General features: G+C 36.5%; 1 protein-coding gene across 1 annotated transcript in view; it reads left to right on the top strand.

Moving 5' to 3' along the window:
* LOC114694847 (solute carrier family 22 member 22-like) overlaps window positions 1-20,151 on the top strand; it is a 48,536-nt gene extending 28,385 nt beyond the window's left edge. Inside the window, exons 7-11 of the mRNA XM_028871932.2 lie at window positions 1,548-1,663; window positions 3,768-3,982; window positions 12,060-12,168; window positions 17,339-17,542; window positions 19,847-20,151. Coding sequence (XP_028727765.1) covers window positions 1,548-1,663; window positions 3,768-3,982; window positions 12,060-12,168; window positions 17,339-17,542; window positions 19,847-19,910 — 708 coding nt within the window. The 3' untranslated portion in view covers window positions 19,911-20,151. The remainder of the gene's footprint in view (window positions 1-1,547; window positions 1,664-3,767; window positions 3,983-12,059; window positions 12,169-17,338; window positions 17,543-19,846) is intronic.
* Window positions 20,152-20,620: the final 469 nt, after the last annotated feature.

Raw genomic sequence — 20,620 nt, 5'->3', positions numbered from 1 at the left:
TGTATGTATGTATGTACCATACTCCTTTATTTCTCTAGTGAACTAGTATTTTTCATATGTCTAACAAGTTCTGGTTGACTTGATGGATTCACATGATTGCTAGGTGAATTATAGTCATTGTACATATTTAAGAAAAAAGAAAATAAGCTGAATAAGTAGTTGGTGTCCTGGATATAATGCAATGTGTAACACATTGAGGAAAAATGATCCAATAAGATGTGTTGAGGATTTGTGTTTCAGATGTCTACAATTACAGGCATCATAGATAAATAGTTAGGTATGTCTCTCCATTCCTGACCACTCTATAATATTTTCAATTTTAAACCATAGAAACAATTAGCTAAAGGATATGTAGCATGAAATTTTCCAAGATTTAATAAAAATATATTAAAAACAACCAGCTAAAATATTTTAAAATATTGAGTCCTAAAGTTAATATTTAATGGAGATTTTTTGCTGAAAATTAATTTCACATAAAATTAATAGCAATATAAGATATATAAAAATCTGTAATGATACAATAAAAATTAACTGGAATTTTTCTAGTAGTTAACTAGGTATAGAACTTGATTCACTATGTGTGGTAAGCCAGCTCCTACCTTTTAAAGAGTTCCTGTGAGGAGGAGAAAGAGATAAGAAACTTTTGGAAAGAGAAGAAAAGGAAGACAGGATAGCTTTGGGAGGATCTGGATCAAAACCCAAAGGTCCCTTTAACCTCTTCAAAAGGGCTTTTTAAAACAATGCCAAGGGGTGGGGCAAAAGACCTCCTCTTTGTTGCATCAAAGCACTCCACACAGCCAATTGTAGACACTTCCAGATACCTGGTAACCATGCTCATGGTCAAATTATCCCCTTATACAGCCCTGCTGGGTAAAGCAAGCTCAGATTCTCGGACCCTGAGTATGTTCTCACAAGGAAACCTCTGTAGGTCTCTACAACTAAAAGCAGTTATTAACTAATCATATGTAATTAAACAGTGGGGATTCTTAAGGAGTGTTTTTCAGTTTGAGCACCATTTAGTTAGTTATAACTGTTTCAGATCACACTGCACCAATAGTTGATAACAAGAAACAAGTAATTTATGAATTATTAGAAAGTGATTTCTATTTAGGAAATAGTTTCATACCATATATAATATTTGCTTATTCATTTAAACATTATAAATTTATTTCTACTTATTTTTATTTATTTGCTTTAAAATTTACTTGCATTTATTTCTCATTTTGTGTACACGTGTTGGGTACACACTTGCCAGGAAGAGTATATAGAAGTCAGAGGAATACTATGGTTAATCATTTTTGAACTTGAACTGTGGATACTGGGATTGAACTTAAGTCATCAGACTTGGTGACAAGAACTTTTACCTTAAGCAATTTTGCCAATCCTACTTTCTTTTTAGATGGTTAGAGTACAATCCATGCCACTGTAGTTTTGTGAGATAATTGTTGCTGGTTTATGACAGCCTAGAGGAGTGGGGAATATAATTTGTGAGGATTTATTTCAAACTTTTGTTCAAACTAAGTATTTTGACTTGATTTTTTTTGAAGGCTTTGCAATCTAAACTTAAGGAAGATGGGAATTCAACCAGCAAACATTTCAGAATAAAGGACTTGATTATTAATCCCATGATGCGTAAAATAGTGCTTTGTTTTTCCTGTGTAATGTGAGTAGTTTGCCCTTTCCTCCTCCAACACATAGTCAACTGCTTCAGCATCATGCTAACCCTTTAGAGGAACATCTGAGGTAAACAAACATTTGTTTCAAGGCACTTGAAATGAAAATACAAATCTGTGTAGGGAGAGATACAAAGAACTTATATGGGTCATGTTTTTGTTTTTGTTTTTTGTTTGTTTGTTTTGAAATGCCTCATGGGATGATTGCAACTTACAAGGACTGAAGAAATGTAAACATGAGATTAAAAAGGCTATTTGGACCCAAACTAAGTTTCACTAAATAATGAGGAAGACAAAACAGGTTTTCAATTAGATTGGTCAGTTTTATTCATACTGCAATGCAGTAAACTTAAATGTATCACATTGGAATCAAATCCACACAAATGTTTCAAGTTTTGCTCCAGGCTAAGCAGCATGCATTTTGGACCTTCCTTGACCTTCAGTTGTTCCAAATATGTATCTTGGCAATGCATTGGGAAATTACGTAAAAACAGTGGAAGGGACAGATCATTGCAAGTAATAATGCATTTCCACAAGAAAATCCAAGTTAAAATTTATAGCTTTTTTTCTAGTGAATTTACTTCTAGTCCAAATTCGGGATAAGAAAAATGACCTCAGGAGAAATTATCTACTTTCCTAAACATACACATATTGCATGATAAACTTTTACAATGGGTCAAGAGCTGCAAGAGGCAGATTTGGAGCCCAGGGTTTTCTGTATAGAAAATGATCACTAAAAACATCTTCATACTTCTCACCATGATATTTGATAAATAGAAGTACATGCATCAGAAGAGCTCTCCAGAGACCTAGTTCTTTAGATTTGTATGTAGTAAATACATTAAATATGTGGGTGAGCATGATACTATATATAGTAAAAAGTGAAATGTGATGTAAGAAAATTCAAAGACATGTTAAATGTACCATCACTTTATACTTTTTTAAATGAAGAAATTACCATCTCCCAAACAGTAGGAAAATGAAGTAACAATCTTACTTTTCCAGTGGCTACTTTTACCATCTTGCAAAAAGTACACATTAAATGAATACACTGCTACATAGATTTTTAAATTATCTTTATTCTTTCAGTTCTGAGTTAACACTCATGGTTCTATTTATTTTTTCATTTATTTATCTAAAATAAAAGGTGAGTCAGGAGTTTAGCGTATTTGTTACCCTTCCAGAGGACCAGCTCCCAGCATCCACATGGCAGCTAACAACTTTCTGCAACTCCAGTTTTAGAGGATCCCTCTTGTGATCTCTGCACACAGGAATACATGCAGGAAAAACACCCATAGACATAAGATAATGTTGTTTAAGTCAAGAAAAATTAGAGTAATATGCAATGAAATAAGAGAAATCTATGTCTCTGACCTTATATGTAAAATGAATTTAGAAAAATAACCTTTGAAGCAACTTATAATCATAAAATTATATTATTGAAAACATAAATTTGAAGTGATATGTTAGGTAGAACAGTACATACCTAGATCCATTGCTCATATATATTAGCTTGTTCTGCTAACTATAATGGTATATATTATATATAATTATTATATATAGTAATTAGAATGGATATACATACATATAGTGTCATAATTTCAAATAAAAATTACCACAAGTTTGAAATTTTCAGAAGGTTTATTTCATGATGCATTATTTTTAATTATAACAAAATTATAAGGCAGTCTAGTGTTTTATAAAAATTTTAAACTCCAAACAAATATGATTTTCAAGAAATTATGCATCTTTTAGGAATATACTTATCTATTTTCTCTTTGGATCACAACAAACTAAAGATCTAGAGTCTATCAGAGCAGTGGACTAAGTTCAGAGTGTTTTTTTTTAACATAAATTTACTTATATAAACTACTCAATTTATTAATAATTTTATCATTATCTTATTTTCATATTTTTCTAAGTAATTTCTGTGACATTATAAAACTCTATTTCATCCCACGCTTGTAATATTTGGTTTTAGTTGCATCTTTGAAGGAAATAATGATCCTAAATCACACACACACACACACACACCATAATAACATGTTTTGATGCCTTAGTTCATTGAATGCCTCTCTGTGTGCTTTCTTTCAGTTTTACAGCAATGTTCGGCGCTTTTGGCATCTTGTTGGATATTAAAAAAATGGGAAATAATATCTTCCTGAACCAGATTCTCCTAGGAGTGGTAGACATACCCATCAAATTACTCACATATTTTATAATGAGAAATGTTAGCCGTCGTCCTTCAATTGCCTTTTCACTCCTTACAATTGGGAGTTGTACTACCATCACCATATTTCTAGCTGAAGGTGAGACTTCCTCAGTGTTTAGAATCTTATTATTAATGCATATTCATGTATACGTGGATTTTTCAAATAGTAAATGCAACTTACACTGTACTGTCTAGAAGAGCACCAGACTATATTTCTTTAAATATATATTTTATATAATTATACGTGTATGCATACATATGCACATGTGCATGCAATGTGTGAATGTACAGATATATGAATGTGGGTGCCCTTGGAGGTCAGTCTCATTGGATAACCAAAAAAATGGAGTTATAGGAAGTTCATAATAAGCTGTGTGATATGGGTGCTGAGAAAGAAGTCTGGTCCTCTGCAACAGCAGTAGGTTCTTCTAACTGCTGAGCTGTCTTTCCAGATCCCCATTTATTTCTTCTAAAGGAACTTAACATTTATTTGTTTATTTACTTATTTATATTAAACCAGTGAAAGGGATACAATCATTACAAGTGATATTTTCACAGGACAATCAAAGTTAAAATTTATATCTTTCTCCAATGAGATTTGTTTCTAGCCAAATTTCAGAATAAGAAAAAATGAGCCCAGAAGTCATAGATATGGATTGCATGATGAACTCTTGTACTGGATTAAGAATAGCAAGAGGGGGCTTGAGCCCATAAATTTGTATATGGAAAATGGCGCACCCTATAGTTTATATGCAGAGGTCAAAGAATAACTTGCAGTAGTTGGTTCTTTCCTTCTACTGCTTCAGGGACCAAAATCAGATCCAAAGGCTTGATGGCACCTTTACCAGCTTAGCCATCTCACCAGCCCTACACTCTGCTTTTACATTTGGACATTTTAAAGGCTCTGAATTCCTTAATAAGAAGAATCCCAACTTTATGGCTTTCTTTAAACTTGGGAGCTCTACATCAGATTTTATTAGAAACTAATTATTTGTTATCAGTTATAAAAAAAAAGTCATGTCTGGGAGGCCTATGTTAGCAATATGTGCTTGGCATGAGGATATCATGCAGAAAGAACAGTAACTACAAACAAGTAGTTTGGAGGATCTCTCTAGTGCCATTCAACGTTGAACCCATAAAGCCAAATAGGTATTATATGGTGAAGAAATGCACCAAAAAAGTTGCACTAGAAGTGGAAGGAGGACATGTGGTTTGGAAAATTGGTGTTATTGTGTTAACAACCTGTAAATAACGAGGAGGTAAGAGATAAGGAGGAACTTGGTTACAGAGTATTTCATTCCATGATCTAGTAAGTAGATTGAAACTCTTCACCAATAGAAATTGCAGGCTTCTAATTGGGAACCGTTGGTATGACTGTATTTCAGAGTATTTATTTAAATCATATAAGGCTGAAACAATGAACTGTGATTAGTCTACATTGGAGACAGGGTCAGGTAAATGGAAGTTTCCTTAGAAAGAGAAAAGAGCTCCACCTGGGGACTGGCCGTGGATGTCTGCATCCGGTTCCCTCAGTCATTGGATGGGGTTTCTAGCACGACAAGGAGTCCAATTGGCAAGAAAGAGGAGGGTTTATATGAGCGAGAATTGTTGAGACCAAGGTTGGATAAAGGACAGGGACAAATAGCCAAATGAATGGAAACACATGAGCTATGAACCAATAGCTGAGGAGCCCCTAACTGGATCAGGCCCTCTGGATAAGTGAGACAGTTGATTAGCTTGATCTGTTTGTGAGGCATCCAGGCAGTGGGACTGGGTCCTGTACTCAGTGCATGAGTTGGCTGTATGAAACCTGGGGCTTATGTAGGGACACTTGGCTCAGCCTGGGAGGAGGGGACTGGACCTGCCTGGACAGAATCTACCAGGTTGAACTCAATCCTCAAGGGGAGTCTTTGCCCTGCAGGAGATGGGAATGGGGGGTGGGCTGGGGGAAGGCGGCTGGGGTGGGTGGGTGGGTGGGAGGGGGAGAACAAGGGAATTCGTGGCTGATATGTAAAATTAAATTAAATTGAAAGAGAAAAGAGGATGTGTGATGTCCATTAGTTTGTTGTGTTGTTGTTGTGTGGTTGCTACTGGTACCTGAAAGGAAGTAACTAAGAGGTTTATTTTTTTTTTTAACTGATGAAGATAGTGACCACCATGCTGGTGAAGGCATGATGGCCAGTGGCTCCATGATATTGTGAATGTGTGACTGGAACTCTATCTTTTACCACCTTGGTGTAATAAGAAACCTAGAGGGGACTGGAAGCAGGACTTGTCTGTTAATCTCAAGTCTCCAATGATGCACTTCCTACAGCGTGGGAGATCAGCTCCCTTTTCCCCCCAGAGTACTCTTGAGGAGTGAGAGATAAAAGATTGAGGTAGAAATATAAAGGTAGAAGGATAGAGGGGAGAGAAACAGATAGAAACACAGGACAGCCTCAGGAGGGCCTGGAACATTATCCACCAGCCCCTTCTGTCTCTTCTAAAGGGCTATTTATAGGAATACCAAGGGGTGGAGCAAAGACATCCCCCTAGCTCAGCCAAGTGTAGATCCTTCCAATTACCTAGTAACCATGCAAATGGTCACGCAATCCATGCTGGATAAAGCAAGTTCAGATCTCACTAGGAAACATTTGTGTGCCTCCACAACTGTCTCTTCTAGAAATAATGAAAGGCCCTCTAGGCACCTCAGATAGACTGTGCCTGTCTTAGGTTGTTCTTCTTGATTATCTTCCTTACCTGTCATGGTGATGTACTTTCCTTCAAGCATACTCTGGATTATGTTGGAAGCTATCAAGAAGTAAGATGCCTATCTTTGGCTACCAGCATCTGGGAGGAGGAGGTTCTCTCTGACCCAATTCCCTATTAGGAACTTGCAAACATCCACAGAGATCTCCATAGCTGCCACACCTAGCAATAAAGGAGTAGAGAATGATAAAGATGAAATATCATTTTTGGAATGGGTCTAAAGTGACTACAGCATACTCAGCTGCACCAAGAACTTTTCCTGGATCAAAACTCTTTCCAAACAGATGTTCAATAAAATTTTCAAGAGACTGTTTTGATTCCCAGGAGAAAACAGTTATTTCAAAAAACTTCAAAATATGCACTCAAGTAAACAAAAACCCATCCTATTTTAAAAACACTTTAACAAACTAACTTGATTGTGGGAGACTTGTCACTTTGTGGGAGGCCTATGTCTTTCTAAACAGAAAGAGTGCAAACTTTTAGGAAGAAGACAGAAAAAACTCCCTTAATTATAACAACTTTGCTTAAGTTTTTCCAGGGCCATTGAAACTATAAAATTATATTTTGGGCTACTACAAAAAGCATTCGAATATATCTGAAGATAAAAGAATAATAAAAACAATTCTAGTATGAACATCACTATACACTTTTTGCAAACTTGCATTCAACATTTACACTTTTTACATTCAATATTTATATTTTTTAAATACTTATATTCAACATGAAACTTTATAGAACTCTTTTACAAACTTATCTAGAACAATCTCTTTACTAACTTACATTCAAAAGCCAACTCTATAGGATCACTTTCCCAACTTTAACCATCATCAAGAAGATATTTCTTAACAGACCTATTAGATTTTCTTTCAACAAGAGAGACAGTGCACAAATTATGAGTAATTACCATACTGAGCTTCTTTAAAGCTCTTAGGAAAAACTTCCTATGAAGCCATTAGGCCTCTGGAGGAGTGTCACTGGAGCTGATATTACTCTGTTCCACACTCCTCACCAAACTCAGACAGCCAGCAAGCTTCTGAGAGTGTGATTTTCCCCTTTCTTAATTTTTTGAAGCTGTATCTTAAGATTATCATGAGCATTTCAATGATGCCAGTGTTTCTCTGTTGCATTTCAACCACAACCCAAGTTTCTTAATTTTTTTTTTGCCCATAATTTTTTTTTCTTTTTTCACACCCAAATTTTCCAGTGTACAAATCTCTTTCTCTTTCTTCCTTAAAGATTTTAAAATGACTTGAGAAGCATCATTAGCATCTTAATTGCCTCCTGACAGGCATCACCTGTTTCTCAATTTTCCATAGCAGATAATCCCCACCTGACAGGCAAGTTGTTCATGTTTCTCATTCCTAGGAGGCAACCTAACAAAGATTGTAGGAAAAATAGCATCTTTATCTGAAAAACCAGAGTTATTGAGACAGTGCAATACTTGTATCTCTTTTATAGACTACATTTCCCAAACTGCCATTCTCTATATCTTCACAATGTTATGAACCATGTTGTGGATTATATTTCTCAAGCTACTTTTCTCTATATCATCACTACATTTCCCAAGCTACTTTTCAAACTACAATTCCAAGGTTGCCTTTCTGGTTCTGGGAGAAAACTCAGCCTCAGCCAGTGGTGACTATAACTCTCCTGGTTTCATTAACATGGTCAAAATTAAGTTTCTGATCCTTTATCATATGATGCTTTTAAGTCAGTATTAAGCCTTTCACTTGACACCATCCCTGGAACAAATGGCACCTGTCTGTGTGTACTCAGATGCTTGTTGCCAGAAGTGAAAATTTCTTGATGCTTTATACTCCTGTCTTACCAGGTCAGTGAAAGAAGATAAAAGTACTTGAAATAAAGGCCTTTTCAATCTTTTCAGAGAATTCCCTCCCAGATAGTTTACTGTCTTGTCCTGGCTTGTCTCCTCCCCCAGATACAGAGTTTCTGATGCCACTGCATGGATCAGGCTCTGCTAACTGCTTTTTCCATGCTAACAGCCCCTCCCAGGTTCCCACACTGCCTCTGCTGTGGTTTCTGGGCATAGGCTCTGGCTGCAGTGACTCTGGCTGCTGTTTTTCCAATTCTGGCTTGAAGGAGAGAAAAGAGTAGCAGAGAGGATTTGCCCTGTTCCAAGAGGTTTTTTGTTTTTTCTAGAAAAATTACAGGTGATTTTCTCATTCTGATAGATTTTTCAGGTGAATTTAATTTTGCCCAGAAAGAAAAAACAATCTGAGAAGAAAAGGTCTGAAAAGCTTTTAGGGTTTTTTTTTTTTAAGACAGAGTTTCTCTGTGTAGTTTTGGTGCCTGTCCTGGATCTTGCCCTGTAGACCAGGCTGGCCTCAGACTCACAGAGATCCACTGGGCTCTGCCTCCAGATTGCTGGGATTAAAGTTGTGCATCACCGACACCCAGCAAGCTAGTAGTTTTTCAGAGGGAGAGATTGCTAAATTTTCCCCCAAGACTTCTGTTCTCTAAATTTGGCTTCATGGTCAAAAGGAAACTAATTTTGATTGTATGATGTTTTCCATACAGTGGCAGGGTCAGCAGAGTAAGATGTTTTATTTCACCCACAACTATCTCAGGGAAAATTCTCTCCTCTGCCACTCAGGACTTAAATCTAAGCTGTCCACAGGCCAAAGGCTTTCATAGGAATCTCATTCTGCCCATTTTTCTCATCTTTGAATGATTTCTCTCTGATTCTTCCCCAGGAGTTTACATTCATAATCCCACAGTTGAAAAAAATCAAGGACATAGTTTCTTGGTCTTGTTGCATATCTTATCCTAAGTTTTTTCTTATACTATATTTATATATTCTACCTTATATATTTTTCCTTATCCTAAGTGTTTTCTACACTATAGTCCTACATTCTTCCTTATACCTTTCCCCTAATTTTTTTTTTTTTTTGATTTTCGAGACAGGGTTTCTCTGTGTAGCTTTGCACCTTTCCTTGGACTCACTTGGTAGCCCAGGCTGGCCTCGAACTCACAGAGATCCGCCTGCCTCTGCCTCCCGAGTGCTGGGATTAAAGGCGTGTGCCACCACCACCTGGCTCCCCTAATTTTTATAGGTAGAAATTAAGATAGAGAGAAAAAGAAAGAAACCTAGATAGAGAGAAATATATCTTGCAGCCTTACATTTCAACTTCAGCATTCCACTGCCTAACTGTCACTCCCAAGAATAAAATACCATCACCTTTGTAATTATTGGGTATGTCACCTAATACCCATGATGCCTCCTCACACTCCTTTTACCAAGTCCCTGTCCCTGATGCCATTTGTAGGGACCAGTTACCACTTATATATGACAAGGAACTCTTGAGTAAGGGATAAGAGATTGAAGTAGAAATATAGAGGTAGAAGGATAGAGGGGAGAGAAATAGGTAGAAGCACAGGACAGCTTCAGGAGGGCCTGGATCATTATCCACCAGCCTCTTCTGTCTCTTCTAAAGGGCTATTTATAGGAATGCCAAGGAGTGGAGCAAAGACCTCCCCCTAGCTCAGCCAAGTGTAGACCCTTCCAATCACCTAGTAACCATGCACATAGTCAAGCAATCCTCTAATGCAGCCCTGCTGGGCAAAGCAAGCTCAGATCTCACTAGGGATACTCCACCACCTAAAGGTTCCAAATCCTCACTGACAGTACCACTAGGTGCAGAACAAGTGTTCAAACACATGAGCCTGTTAGGAAACATTTCACATTTAAACGATAACTGTATGCATTAAATAATTATTCTAGAAACAAATACTTTAAAACTTGGGAATTCACCAATGCGAAGATTTTTATTGTTTTAATCTAAGTATCCAGAGAGATTGCATTTTAAAATAGCAAGAGGTGAATTTTATAACAAACAATAAGAGTTAAGATTTACATGTTTTGTATCTGTCAACTATTTTAGTATGTGTTTAGCATACAAAATGCATAAGATAAGGAAGAAATTGTTTCTCATGCTCAAGACAGAGGACAAAGTATATATTTGTTCTCTGAACATACCATATTTAAATTCATAATTTAATCCCAGAGACATCGTGTTATTTCTCCCTTGACTGCGAAGTGTATGAATGAAAATCTGTCAACTATCCTTCATAACAGATCAAACTTCCTCCCAGGAGTCATTTCCCACATAGGCTTTACATTTTCATATATACTTGCACAGATTTCAGGGACTTGACCTGACTGGAGTGGCAAGGGAATGAAAAAGAACAGACAAACTGAGAGAGGGGGAAAGGAGGGAGGGAGGGAGAGAGAGAGAGACAGAGAGAGAGAGAGAGAGAGAGAGAGAGAGAGAGAGAGAGAGAGAGAGAGGCACATACACAAAGCTGGGATCAGATAGACTGGGCTCTCTGATGGGGAAACTCCAGGATCCTGGAAGCTCACTGTATTTATTGCATACAGTTGAACACAGAGGTAGGGTGAGTACATGCAGCTAGACAAGAAGGTGGGCCTATCACATACAAATAAACAAGGAGGCAGAATTATTATATACAGCTGAACAAGGAGGTAGGTTAAGCTAATCTCAATAGTAGCACCCTCTATAGGGGAGAGTCTTCAGATTATACATATCTTGGGGGGGGGGGGAAGCAACGGTGAATATTTTCTGCACACATTATCAACATTTTCACATGGAATAGAGGGAGCCTTTGCTATCCCTGGGAGTCTCACTCTCCAAGGAAAGTAGGCATTGCTATTTTGTCATGAGTCTCTGTCCTTGAAATGGATTGCTCCTTTCCACAGGACATACTCACTCAGGACTTACTCAACCAGAACAATCATTTCTAAGTATTCTATTTTTTTTGTTTCTGTTGATGTCTTTGTCCATTTTTACCCAAGTCATTTGAATTGTTGTTATGCAGTTTTAGGAGTTCTTTAATATTGTGGAGCTTAATACTGTCAGGTATGTATTTGTTCTTATTCTACAGATTATATTTTCACTCTGTTGGATTTCACACACTTTGATCCATATCTTTGAGGAAGATTTCATATTTCAGTATTGAATGTGATGTTGGCAGTGGATTTTTATATATGTCCTTAATTATGTTGAGACAAGCTCATTTTATGCAGGCTATTTCATTTTTTTTTAAAAAAAAGTGATTTTTTTTTGCTGATTTGTTTGTTTTACCGTATTGAGATTTGTTTTTATTTTGTTAAATTTTCTCTGTCTTTATTTAGATGTCTATTTTGTTTCTAATGAGAGAGAAAAGAAAGGGTTTGGATTTGAGTGGGTGGGGAGGTAGAGAGGCTATAGGAGACGTTAAGGCAGGGGAAATTATAATCAGAATATACTTTCTATAATAAAGCAGTGCTTGATTCCACATAACAGCCTAGTGTTTAATGTTTTAGAAAACAATTATAATTTTTTTAAACTAGAGATCAACAAATATTGGTAAAAATAATCATTTTCTTCTATTAATGTTGTTTGCAGAGATGCATGTCCTACGCCTTATGCTTTTCCTTTTGGTAAAAGGATCTTTTGCAGCTTTCGGCTGCATAAGCATTGCCTATACCCAGGAACTCACACCAACAGTACTCAGGTAAGAAAAGAAACTGCAAAGTTTCACCCTGAATACTGTTGGAAGCATCAAGAAAATTTAAATGAGTGAAATAGGGGACAATTTAGAAGGCATTGCTAGGATGTATTCTACTTTAGAGAAGATGCTATGAAGCCCACAATGGACTGGACCCTCCCCATCAATCACTAATTAAGAAAATACCTTACAGGCTGGTCTACAGCCAACTTTTAATGGTCTGCTGAGAACATGTATTTCATTTCTATGGGCTGGGATAGTCTATAGATAATTGTTAGGTCTATATGATTTATAGTATGGTTTAGCTCTAAAGTGTATGCTGATGTTTAGTTTCAATTACCTGTGTCTTAGGGTTACCATTGCTGTGATGATACACCACGGCAAAGCACCTTGGGGATGGAAATGTTTATTCAGCTTATGCTTCCACATCACAGTTCATCATCAAAGAAATACAGTACCAGAACTTTAACAGGGCTGCAACCTGGAGGCTTGAGCTGATGTTGAGGCCATGGAGGGGTGTTACTTACTGACTTGCTCCACATGGATTGTTCAGAGCCTGGTTCTTATAGAACGCAGGGCCACCATGCCAGGGATGGCACCACCCATAATGGGCTGGGCCCTCCCCCATCAATCACTAGTTAAGAAAATGCCTTATGGGCTTGTCTACAGCCCAGTATTATGGAGGCATTACCTCAATTGCGGTCCCCTCCTCTCAGATGACTTTAGTGTATGTCAATTTGATGCAAAACTTTCTAGCACAATCTGTCTAAAGGAGAGTGCCATATATGTGATGTGATAGTGAATGTATGTATGTGTGTGTGTGTGTGTGTGTGTGTGTGTGTGTGTGTGTCTGTGTATATGTGTTTATGTTTAGATGTACAGGTCATAAAAGTAGAAAATAGAAAGGAAAATACAAGAGGGGAGAAGGGAAAGAAAAGAGAACCATGGTGTGCATGTGACATGAAAACAGAAGGTGGGACAACTGTGGGGGAAGAACCTGTGAGCAGGGGGATGAAAAGGGGAAGTGGGAGAAGAGAGTAACAACACAGTATAATTACATATGCATGAAAACATCTTAATTAAACTCAACACCCCGTAAGCTAACATAAAATGAAAAATAGAAAGTGTCCTCCAACAATATTCAGAGATGAAAGGTTAGCATTTACCTAGTAGTTGGGAGAATAATTTAGTAGGTGGAAATATTCTGTCATATTTTCCTGAGGCCCTCTACATCATCATCCCTTGAGAACTCTGACCATATACAAATCTCAGCACAGAGACTACTATTGTCTTCTTACTCTACCTCTTCAGGCTTAATATAACCCAGTTTAGCCTATTAATTCGCATCTCTGGTGGCTCAAGTAACACTTGTGTACGAAGTTTGAAAAGGCGGCATCTTTAAGATGTTTTCGTGTACAAAACCAAAGTACTGCATATTAAGGAACAGATGACGTACAGCGCCATGACCAGTCCTAGCACACAGTCTTAAACATGCATGTGTATCTCAGGAGATTAGTGCTTCATGTTCAGGACCGTCTTTCCCTTGCAAAACTGAGACTCCATGTGTGTTTGACAAGCACCACACTCATTTCAGAAATCCTTACTGATGCATTTTCCATTAGCATAAAAGGACTTCTTAAATTTTCTATCTTCAGTAGAGAATCTTGAGAGTTTTTACTATCTAAACCATTTCATGTATAATTGAACCATATCAGACAATGTGACAAAGCAAACGTGTTTTGGAAAAGTTACTGAAAATTTTGCTTGTTGATTTATTATTTATATTTCTTTGTGGTGGCCCCTTTTTTCTTCTCCTCCCTCTTCTCTTCCTCCTCCCTTTTCTTGAAAATAGATTCTTTTCTCACATAGTATATCTGATTATGAGTTGCCCTCCCTCTATCCCTTCCACTCACTCCGTCCCCTACCTCCCTTCCCATCTTAATCCACAACATTTCTGTCTCTCTTTAGGAAAGAACAGGTTTCTAAGAGATAATAATAATAAATAACAAAATAAAATAGAATGAGGCTTAAAAACAACAACATCCAGTATTATCAAATCAAAGTTGAACAAGACAAACACAGAGATGGCAAAGAGCCCAAGAGAAGGCATAACAATTATAGATCCACTCTTTCACACACTTAGGAATCCCATAAAAATACTAACCTGGAAGCCATAATATATACACAGAGGACCTGGGGAAAGCCTGTGCACGCTCTGTGTATGCTGATTCAGTCTTTGTTAGTTCATATGAGCTTTGCTCATACTGATTTAGGGGACCTTGTTCTCCTGGTGTCCTCCATGCCCCTCTGGCTCTTACATTCTTTCAGCTTCTTCTTCAGCAGAGTTCCCTGAGCTCTGAGGGGAGGGATTTGGCAAAGGACATCCCATTTATGGCTTAGTGTTCCAAGGTTTCTCTCTTTTGCTCTGTGTAATGTCCGGTTGTGAGTCTCTGTATTTGGTTCCATCTGTTGCAGGAAGAAACTTCTCTGATAATGGCTGAAGAAGGAGATGATTTATGAGTATAGCAGAGTATCATTAGGAGTCATTTTATCACTACTTTCTTTTTTTTAAAGATCAGTAGTATTTTATTTTACCCTAGGTCTTTGGGCTATATAGTCTCTGGTTCTCGGTATAGGGTATGGGTTCCATCTCCTGGTGTGCGTCTTACATCAAATCACACTTTGTTTGGTTACTCCCACAAGCTTTGTGATACTATTGCCTTAACATATCTTGCAGATAGCAAATCATTGAAGATCAAAACTTATGTGGCTGAGTTGGTGTTTATGTTTATCTTTTGGTATTGTGTAGACTACTTTCTTGTATCAAAAATACTAGGAAGAAGGGTGATGGCTCTATGTAGGTACCAGCTTGACCTCTCCATGTTCAATGAATTATCTAGGTATTGTCCTCAGCAATGGAGCCTTGCTTTCAATTTATGGAGAGCATCCTAGTGTCTCGGCAGAAGTCTAAGTTGTTTGAGGATTCCCATTGACCCTTTTGGGAACTCAGATAGATATAAACCAATTTCCCACTGATGCTGCACCATTTTAATTAATCAGTGAAAATTTCCTATTACTCTTATCCAATATTACACACTCTCTGAAGACAAAACTCTCCATTCTCAACTGTCACTCTTGATTTTGAACCACCCAAATAAAAATAATTTTCTTAATAAGTCTATTTTTATATAACTTTCAGGGATTCCATCCTCTTAGAACAGAAGGACATATCATGCTTTTGTTTGTTTGCAGAGGAAACAAACAAATGAAGTTCTTAGTGGGATGCAGGGCATCTAAGAGCAAGACATGATTGACAGACAACCTTGAATTTACCTAAAAAAAGCTAACTTTTTAGAAAGATATTTTATTGATGTATGAATAGACAGCCATCATGCTTTGTATATAGGTGGTTGACTCATTGGGTAAGTATGTATCCTTAAAGCTTTCCCATCGTATTAGCCATCCAATAATACAGGCACTCCATTTATCCATTATTACTCATAGGCCCTCCATATTCTTTTTATTAGAATGTTATTATCATTTGTGGGAAATAATTTAACACACAACTGAAAATGAACTCTCTTGGCAAATTTTTCATCAATGTGCAGTTCTTATGTGTAGTCTCAATGCTCTATATTACATCTGCAAAAAAATTATCATTAATAATTGAAATTTAATTCTCTGAAGCTATCCCCTCCCCAGTACCCATTCTTTAGCTATGCACTGACATGCATATGATCCCAAGTGAGCTAATGGTATTTTTTTGCTTCTTTAATTTTTTTTTTAGTAATTAACTTTAACACTTGTAATTTAATGCCCATAAAATATGCCCACTTGGACAAATAGTTTTTTTTTTTTTTTTATTTTACAACACCATTCAGTTCGACATAATAGCCACAGATTCCCCTGTTCTCCCCCTCTTGCCCCCCTCCCCCTCCCCCACCCCACCCCCCATTCCCACCTCCTCCAGATCAAGGTCTCCCCCGAGGACCGGGATCGACTTGGTAGACTCAGTCCAGGCAGGTCCAGTCCCCCCCTCCCAGACCGAGCCAAGTGTCCCTGCATAAGTCCCAGGATTCAAACAGTCAACTCATGCAACGAGCCCAGGAGCCAGCACCAATGCACAGCTGCCTCCCAAACAGATCAAGCCAAATGACTGTCTCACCTATTCAGGGGGCCTGATCCAGTTGGGGGCCCCTCAGCCTTTGGTTCATAGATCCTGTGCTTCCATTCATTTGGTTATTTGTCCCTGTGCTTTATCCAACCCTGGCTTCAACAATTCTCGCTCATATAAACCCTCTTCTTTCTCACTAATTAGACTCCCAGTGCTCCACCAGGGGCCCAGCCGTGGATGTCTGCATCCAGATTCCTCAGTCCTTGGACAAATAGTTTTTTTTTTTTGTGGAAACCAAATGAGAAAATACATGTAAAATGGTAACTTCATGTAATTGAAGAAATGAAATGTGAACTTGAATTATTTACTAGATTAAATTCTCAAGATACTTCCTTTACTCTTTCGATTTCATTTTTTTGCAACATATCTTCTAAATTCTATAGGAAAGTGCCATCAGCCAAGTATTGATCCTCTATTTTTTAAAATTATTATGTTAAAATTTTCAATGGAAGTCTATATACCATATCAAGATTACCTGAAAAGAAAGAGGAGAAGAAAGAAAGTAATATCAGTTCTTTAAATTCAAGGGTAAATAGACTTCAGAATTTCTTTTTAAGTGTAAATAAAGAAGTAAATAAATATCAGATACTATACACTAAAATATTATTCTTGCTTATTTTAAATTTAATTAATCTCATATTATCAAGTAACCCTAATATTGGACTCCATGAACATTGATACAGTATCTGTTTTGTCCATTTTAAAGATGAGAAAACTAAAAATCACAATAGGCTGTATACTCTGTGGACAACAAAAACTAATGCTTTAAACACCTTATAGCATGTCCAAGAAAAGCAGAAATCTGTGTCCATATGGAAATCATGCTTTGTATGGGACTCTAGAAGGCATTGAGATATATATGATATATACACAACATTAGTAGTACTGAATTATGGGAAAATCCACATTGGCCAAGTGTGATTTTGCATATCTGTGGTGAAAATGATACAATTGAGACCAAGCTTATACATTCAGATTTTCATTTCTGGTCTACTTTTTAAGGTCAACTGTAGGTGGTGTTTATTACACTGCTTCCCGAATAGGAGCATTGGTATCTGCACTAGTACTTGTTACTAGAAAGTATTTTGTACACCTTCCTATGATTCTCTGTGGGACCATACCCATAGTGGCATCAATCAACATGTACTTTCTGCCAGAGACTTTTAATCTTCCACTTTCTGACACTATCAAGGATTTGGAGAAAAGGTGAGCTTTTATGATGATATTTTTTGTGGGAATGTAGGGTGTATAGTTTTGAAATGGTTTGGAATTATATGGTAGATTTATATAATCTAATTTGATAAGGTTCAGACTAGGATATGCTGTTTTTTGTTTTTACTCTTTTGGGGGTGCTCTACCTTTTGCCTCTGGGTGTTTTGCTTCTCTTGCTTCTATATATCTTACTTTCACTCTTACACTGTGGCTGGCTGCTTGGCCGGGTGGCTGGCCCCTAGCATCATCCTCTCCTTGTTCTCTTGCTCTTTCTTTTTTTTCCTTCCAGATTTCTCCTACTTATTCTCTCTGCCTACCAGCCCTGCCTATCCTTTCTCCTGCCTAACTATTGGCCATTATCAGGTGTTTTAGACAGGCACAGTAACACAGCTTCACAGAGTTAAACAAATGCAACATAAAAGAATGCAACACAGCTGGGCGGTGGTGGTGCACACTTTTAATCCCAGCACTTGGGAGGCAGAGCCAGGCGGATCTCCGTGAGTTCGAGGCCAGCCTGGTCTCCAAAGCGAGTTCCAGGAAATGTGCAAAGCTACACAGAGAAACCCTGTCTTGAAACCCCCCCCCCAAAAAAAAGAATGCAACACATCTTAAAATAATAATCTACAAGAATATTTTGGTTAATTTTGTTAATATTATGTTTAGTAACATGAATACTTATGTGATACACAACTGTGATTTGCTTTTACAAAAATAATTTTAATATATATATGTATGTATCTAAATATCAAATCCCCTAGCATCCTGATATGTTTGCCATTGAAAAAAGTATTTATTTGTCTATAATTTTATATAATTTGTGACTTGGAATGCATAATTTCATAGGTTTTTCATATCTGACTATCATGTATCTATTCAGATATTTATATATATTATATAAAATCAGAAGTATATATATGAAAATACACAATCACAGAGTGTTAGAAAGAACTAGAGTTCGAGCCCAAGTCATTTGAAGCCAAATATTGTTTTATTTCTGCTTTTCCTAGTGGTCTTTAATGTTATATATTAAGCACTATCACTGTAGTTGCAAAATCAAATTTAAATCTTACCAAGTATCTGTGACATAGCAGTAACCAATAAAGTAATAGCCATGTTATTTATACTTAAATTTAAATGATTGTTTTTTATAATTTTTAGACCCTTAAAGCTTTTAACACAATGTTTTGATGGTGATGGTCATAGATATGAGACTATGCATGTAATATTTACTAGAAGATTTTGATGAAATAATCTATCTTTTCCTGAAACATCAACCATTGACGTGGTAAACAGCAATGAATATAATAAACATTCTGTTAACTGTTTCCTATTTCACCAGCATGGAAAATTACAAAGCCTTTTAGAAGAATTTCATTTGTATTTTCCCATGTACTTAGTAGTGAAAACTCCTAAGGTCTGCAGTGCTTTTATGATTAATATATATGAGAGAGTTTAAGTAAATTATTAAAAGGTTTCATACCCAGAGAGTATTTTAAGTTTACATTTAATTGAATTAGACTTTGATGCCTTTTTGGGAACACAAATGAAGATGCAATGAAACATTTAACACATTGAGATAAAACACATTGACTAATGTATTTAGCCATGTAGGTGAAGAACAGGCTAGTCTTAGACTTCCAGATTACAGTCCATGATTGAGGGAGTATTACAGTATTCACATAAGTATTTACTCGGAATCAATAGGCTGTTGCTTTCTTAAAACAAAGCATACTATATATACCACCTTAAGTGTCATTTCCACATGACTAACTTATTTTCAGTTAAGTTCATCTCATCGTTGTATACCCCAGTCCCAGCTGCTGACATAATTAATGACTGGCATAGATCTACTGGCAAGCCAGATGTCCACTATGCTCTTTTTATCTTCAGACCATAGTTTTCAGATCAAGATGAAATGAGTATTTCATGTTTCATACATCTTCTTTCATAACATGGGCATTATTCAGGGAAAGTAATACTTTTCTGATATGCTAAAAATGAGTATAGAATTAAGGTGTAAAGATTTTGATTTTTTTTATTAAAAACTCTGTTTTTTAGTAACTGTGTCAGTTGTGTGAGTTACAAGAGAACTTAGAGTTTCACTTGGCCATCTTTAAAATGGTAATGTTAATTCAAGACTATTTCTTTAAGAATATGTTGGGAAGTCTGAATGAATATTTGAGAGATGTGTAGCTTGTGTAGTACAATTAATCTTTACTTCTGTATTTTTACCATTTTTTGTCTTATTTGTATGTCCATTCATCTAATGCTTTTTTATTTCTTTTATCCCTGGAACAGATTGATGAACAAAAACATCAATGAAAAAGAAGGGGAAGACTTCTTGGAAACTACAGAATGCTAAAGAAGCCAAAATCCATAGGGTTTCCACAAATACAAACCCTCTTTGTCCTGTTCTGTACTGTAGAGACTTCACCCATTGAAGGACATTCACAAATACACTTATTAAATGAACCTATTGCAAAAGCAAATCTCCACATAGATGAAAATCCTAAGGATTTATTATTTAATAAACCAGGAGTACAGGTTCCTTTCATAAAAAATTAAACAAATCTGTGCAATAAATACTTTGTTGTAGTATTAAATGGAACAGGTTCTTTTTAAAATTAAGAACACAGTCCAAGAAACCAATTAGAGATTCTTATTCTGTGCTTGTCTTGAAATATGTATATTTTGATTTAAAAATCTTCATGAGAATAGCATAGGAAATTTAGAGACTTTGTTGAACAACATGATGATTATTTAGAGGATGAAAGCACTACTATGATTTTTAATTGCTTGGTAATTCTTTTAAAAATTCCCACATATTGACAGTCACATGTATAATGAATTACCATGTTTGTAGACACCAAATGAAAATATATTCATAATGACTAGAATTGAGCATCATCATAACTAGAGATTATAAACTCAGACATTTTTTTTCTTCCATTTTTAGTAGTGAACAGTGAGTTAAGTACATCAGGTGAGGTAATATCAGTGAATTGCCAGATGTTAAAAAGCACATGATCAATTCCTTATGCAAATTTTCTAATAAAATCCTGATTGGAATAA

The sequence above is a fragment of the Peromyscus leucopus genome, chromosome 20 (assembly GCF_004664715.2).
Source record: "Peromyscus leucopus breed LL Stock chromosome 20, UCI_PerLeu_2.1, whole genome shotgun sequence".
NCBI classification, from domain to species: Eukaryota; Metazoa; Chordata; class Mammalia; order Rodentia; family Cricetidae; genus Peromyscus; species Peromyscus leucopus.
The sequence above is the reverse complement of the archived record's forward strand: the minus strand, read 5'-3'. Positions and strand labels throughout refer to the sequence as shown.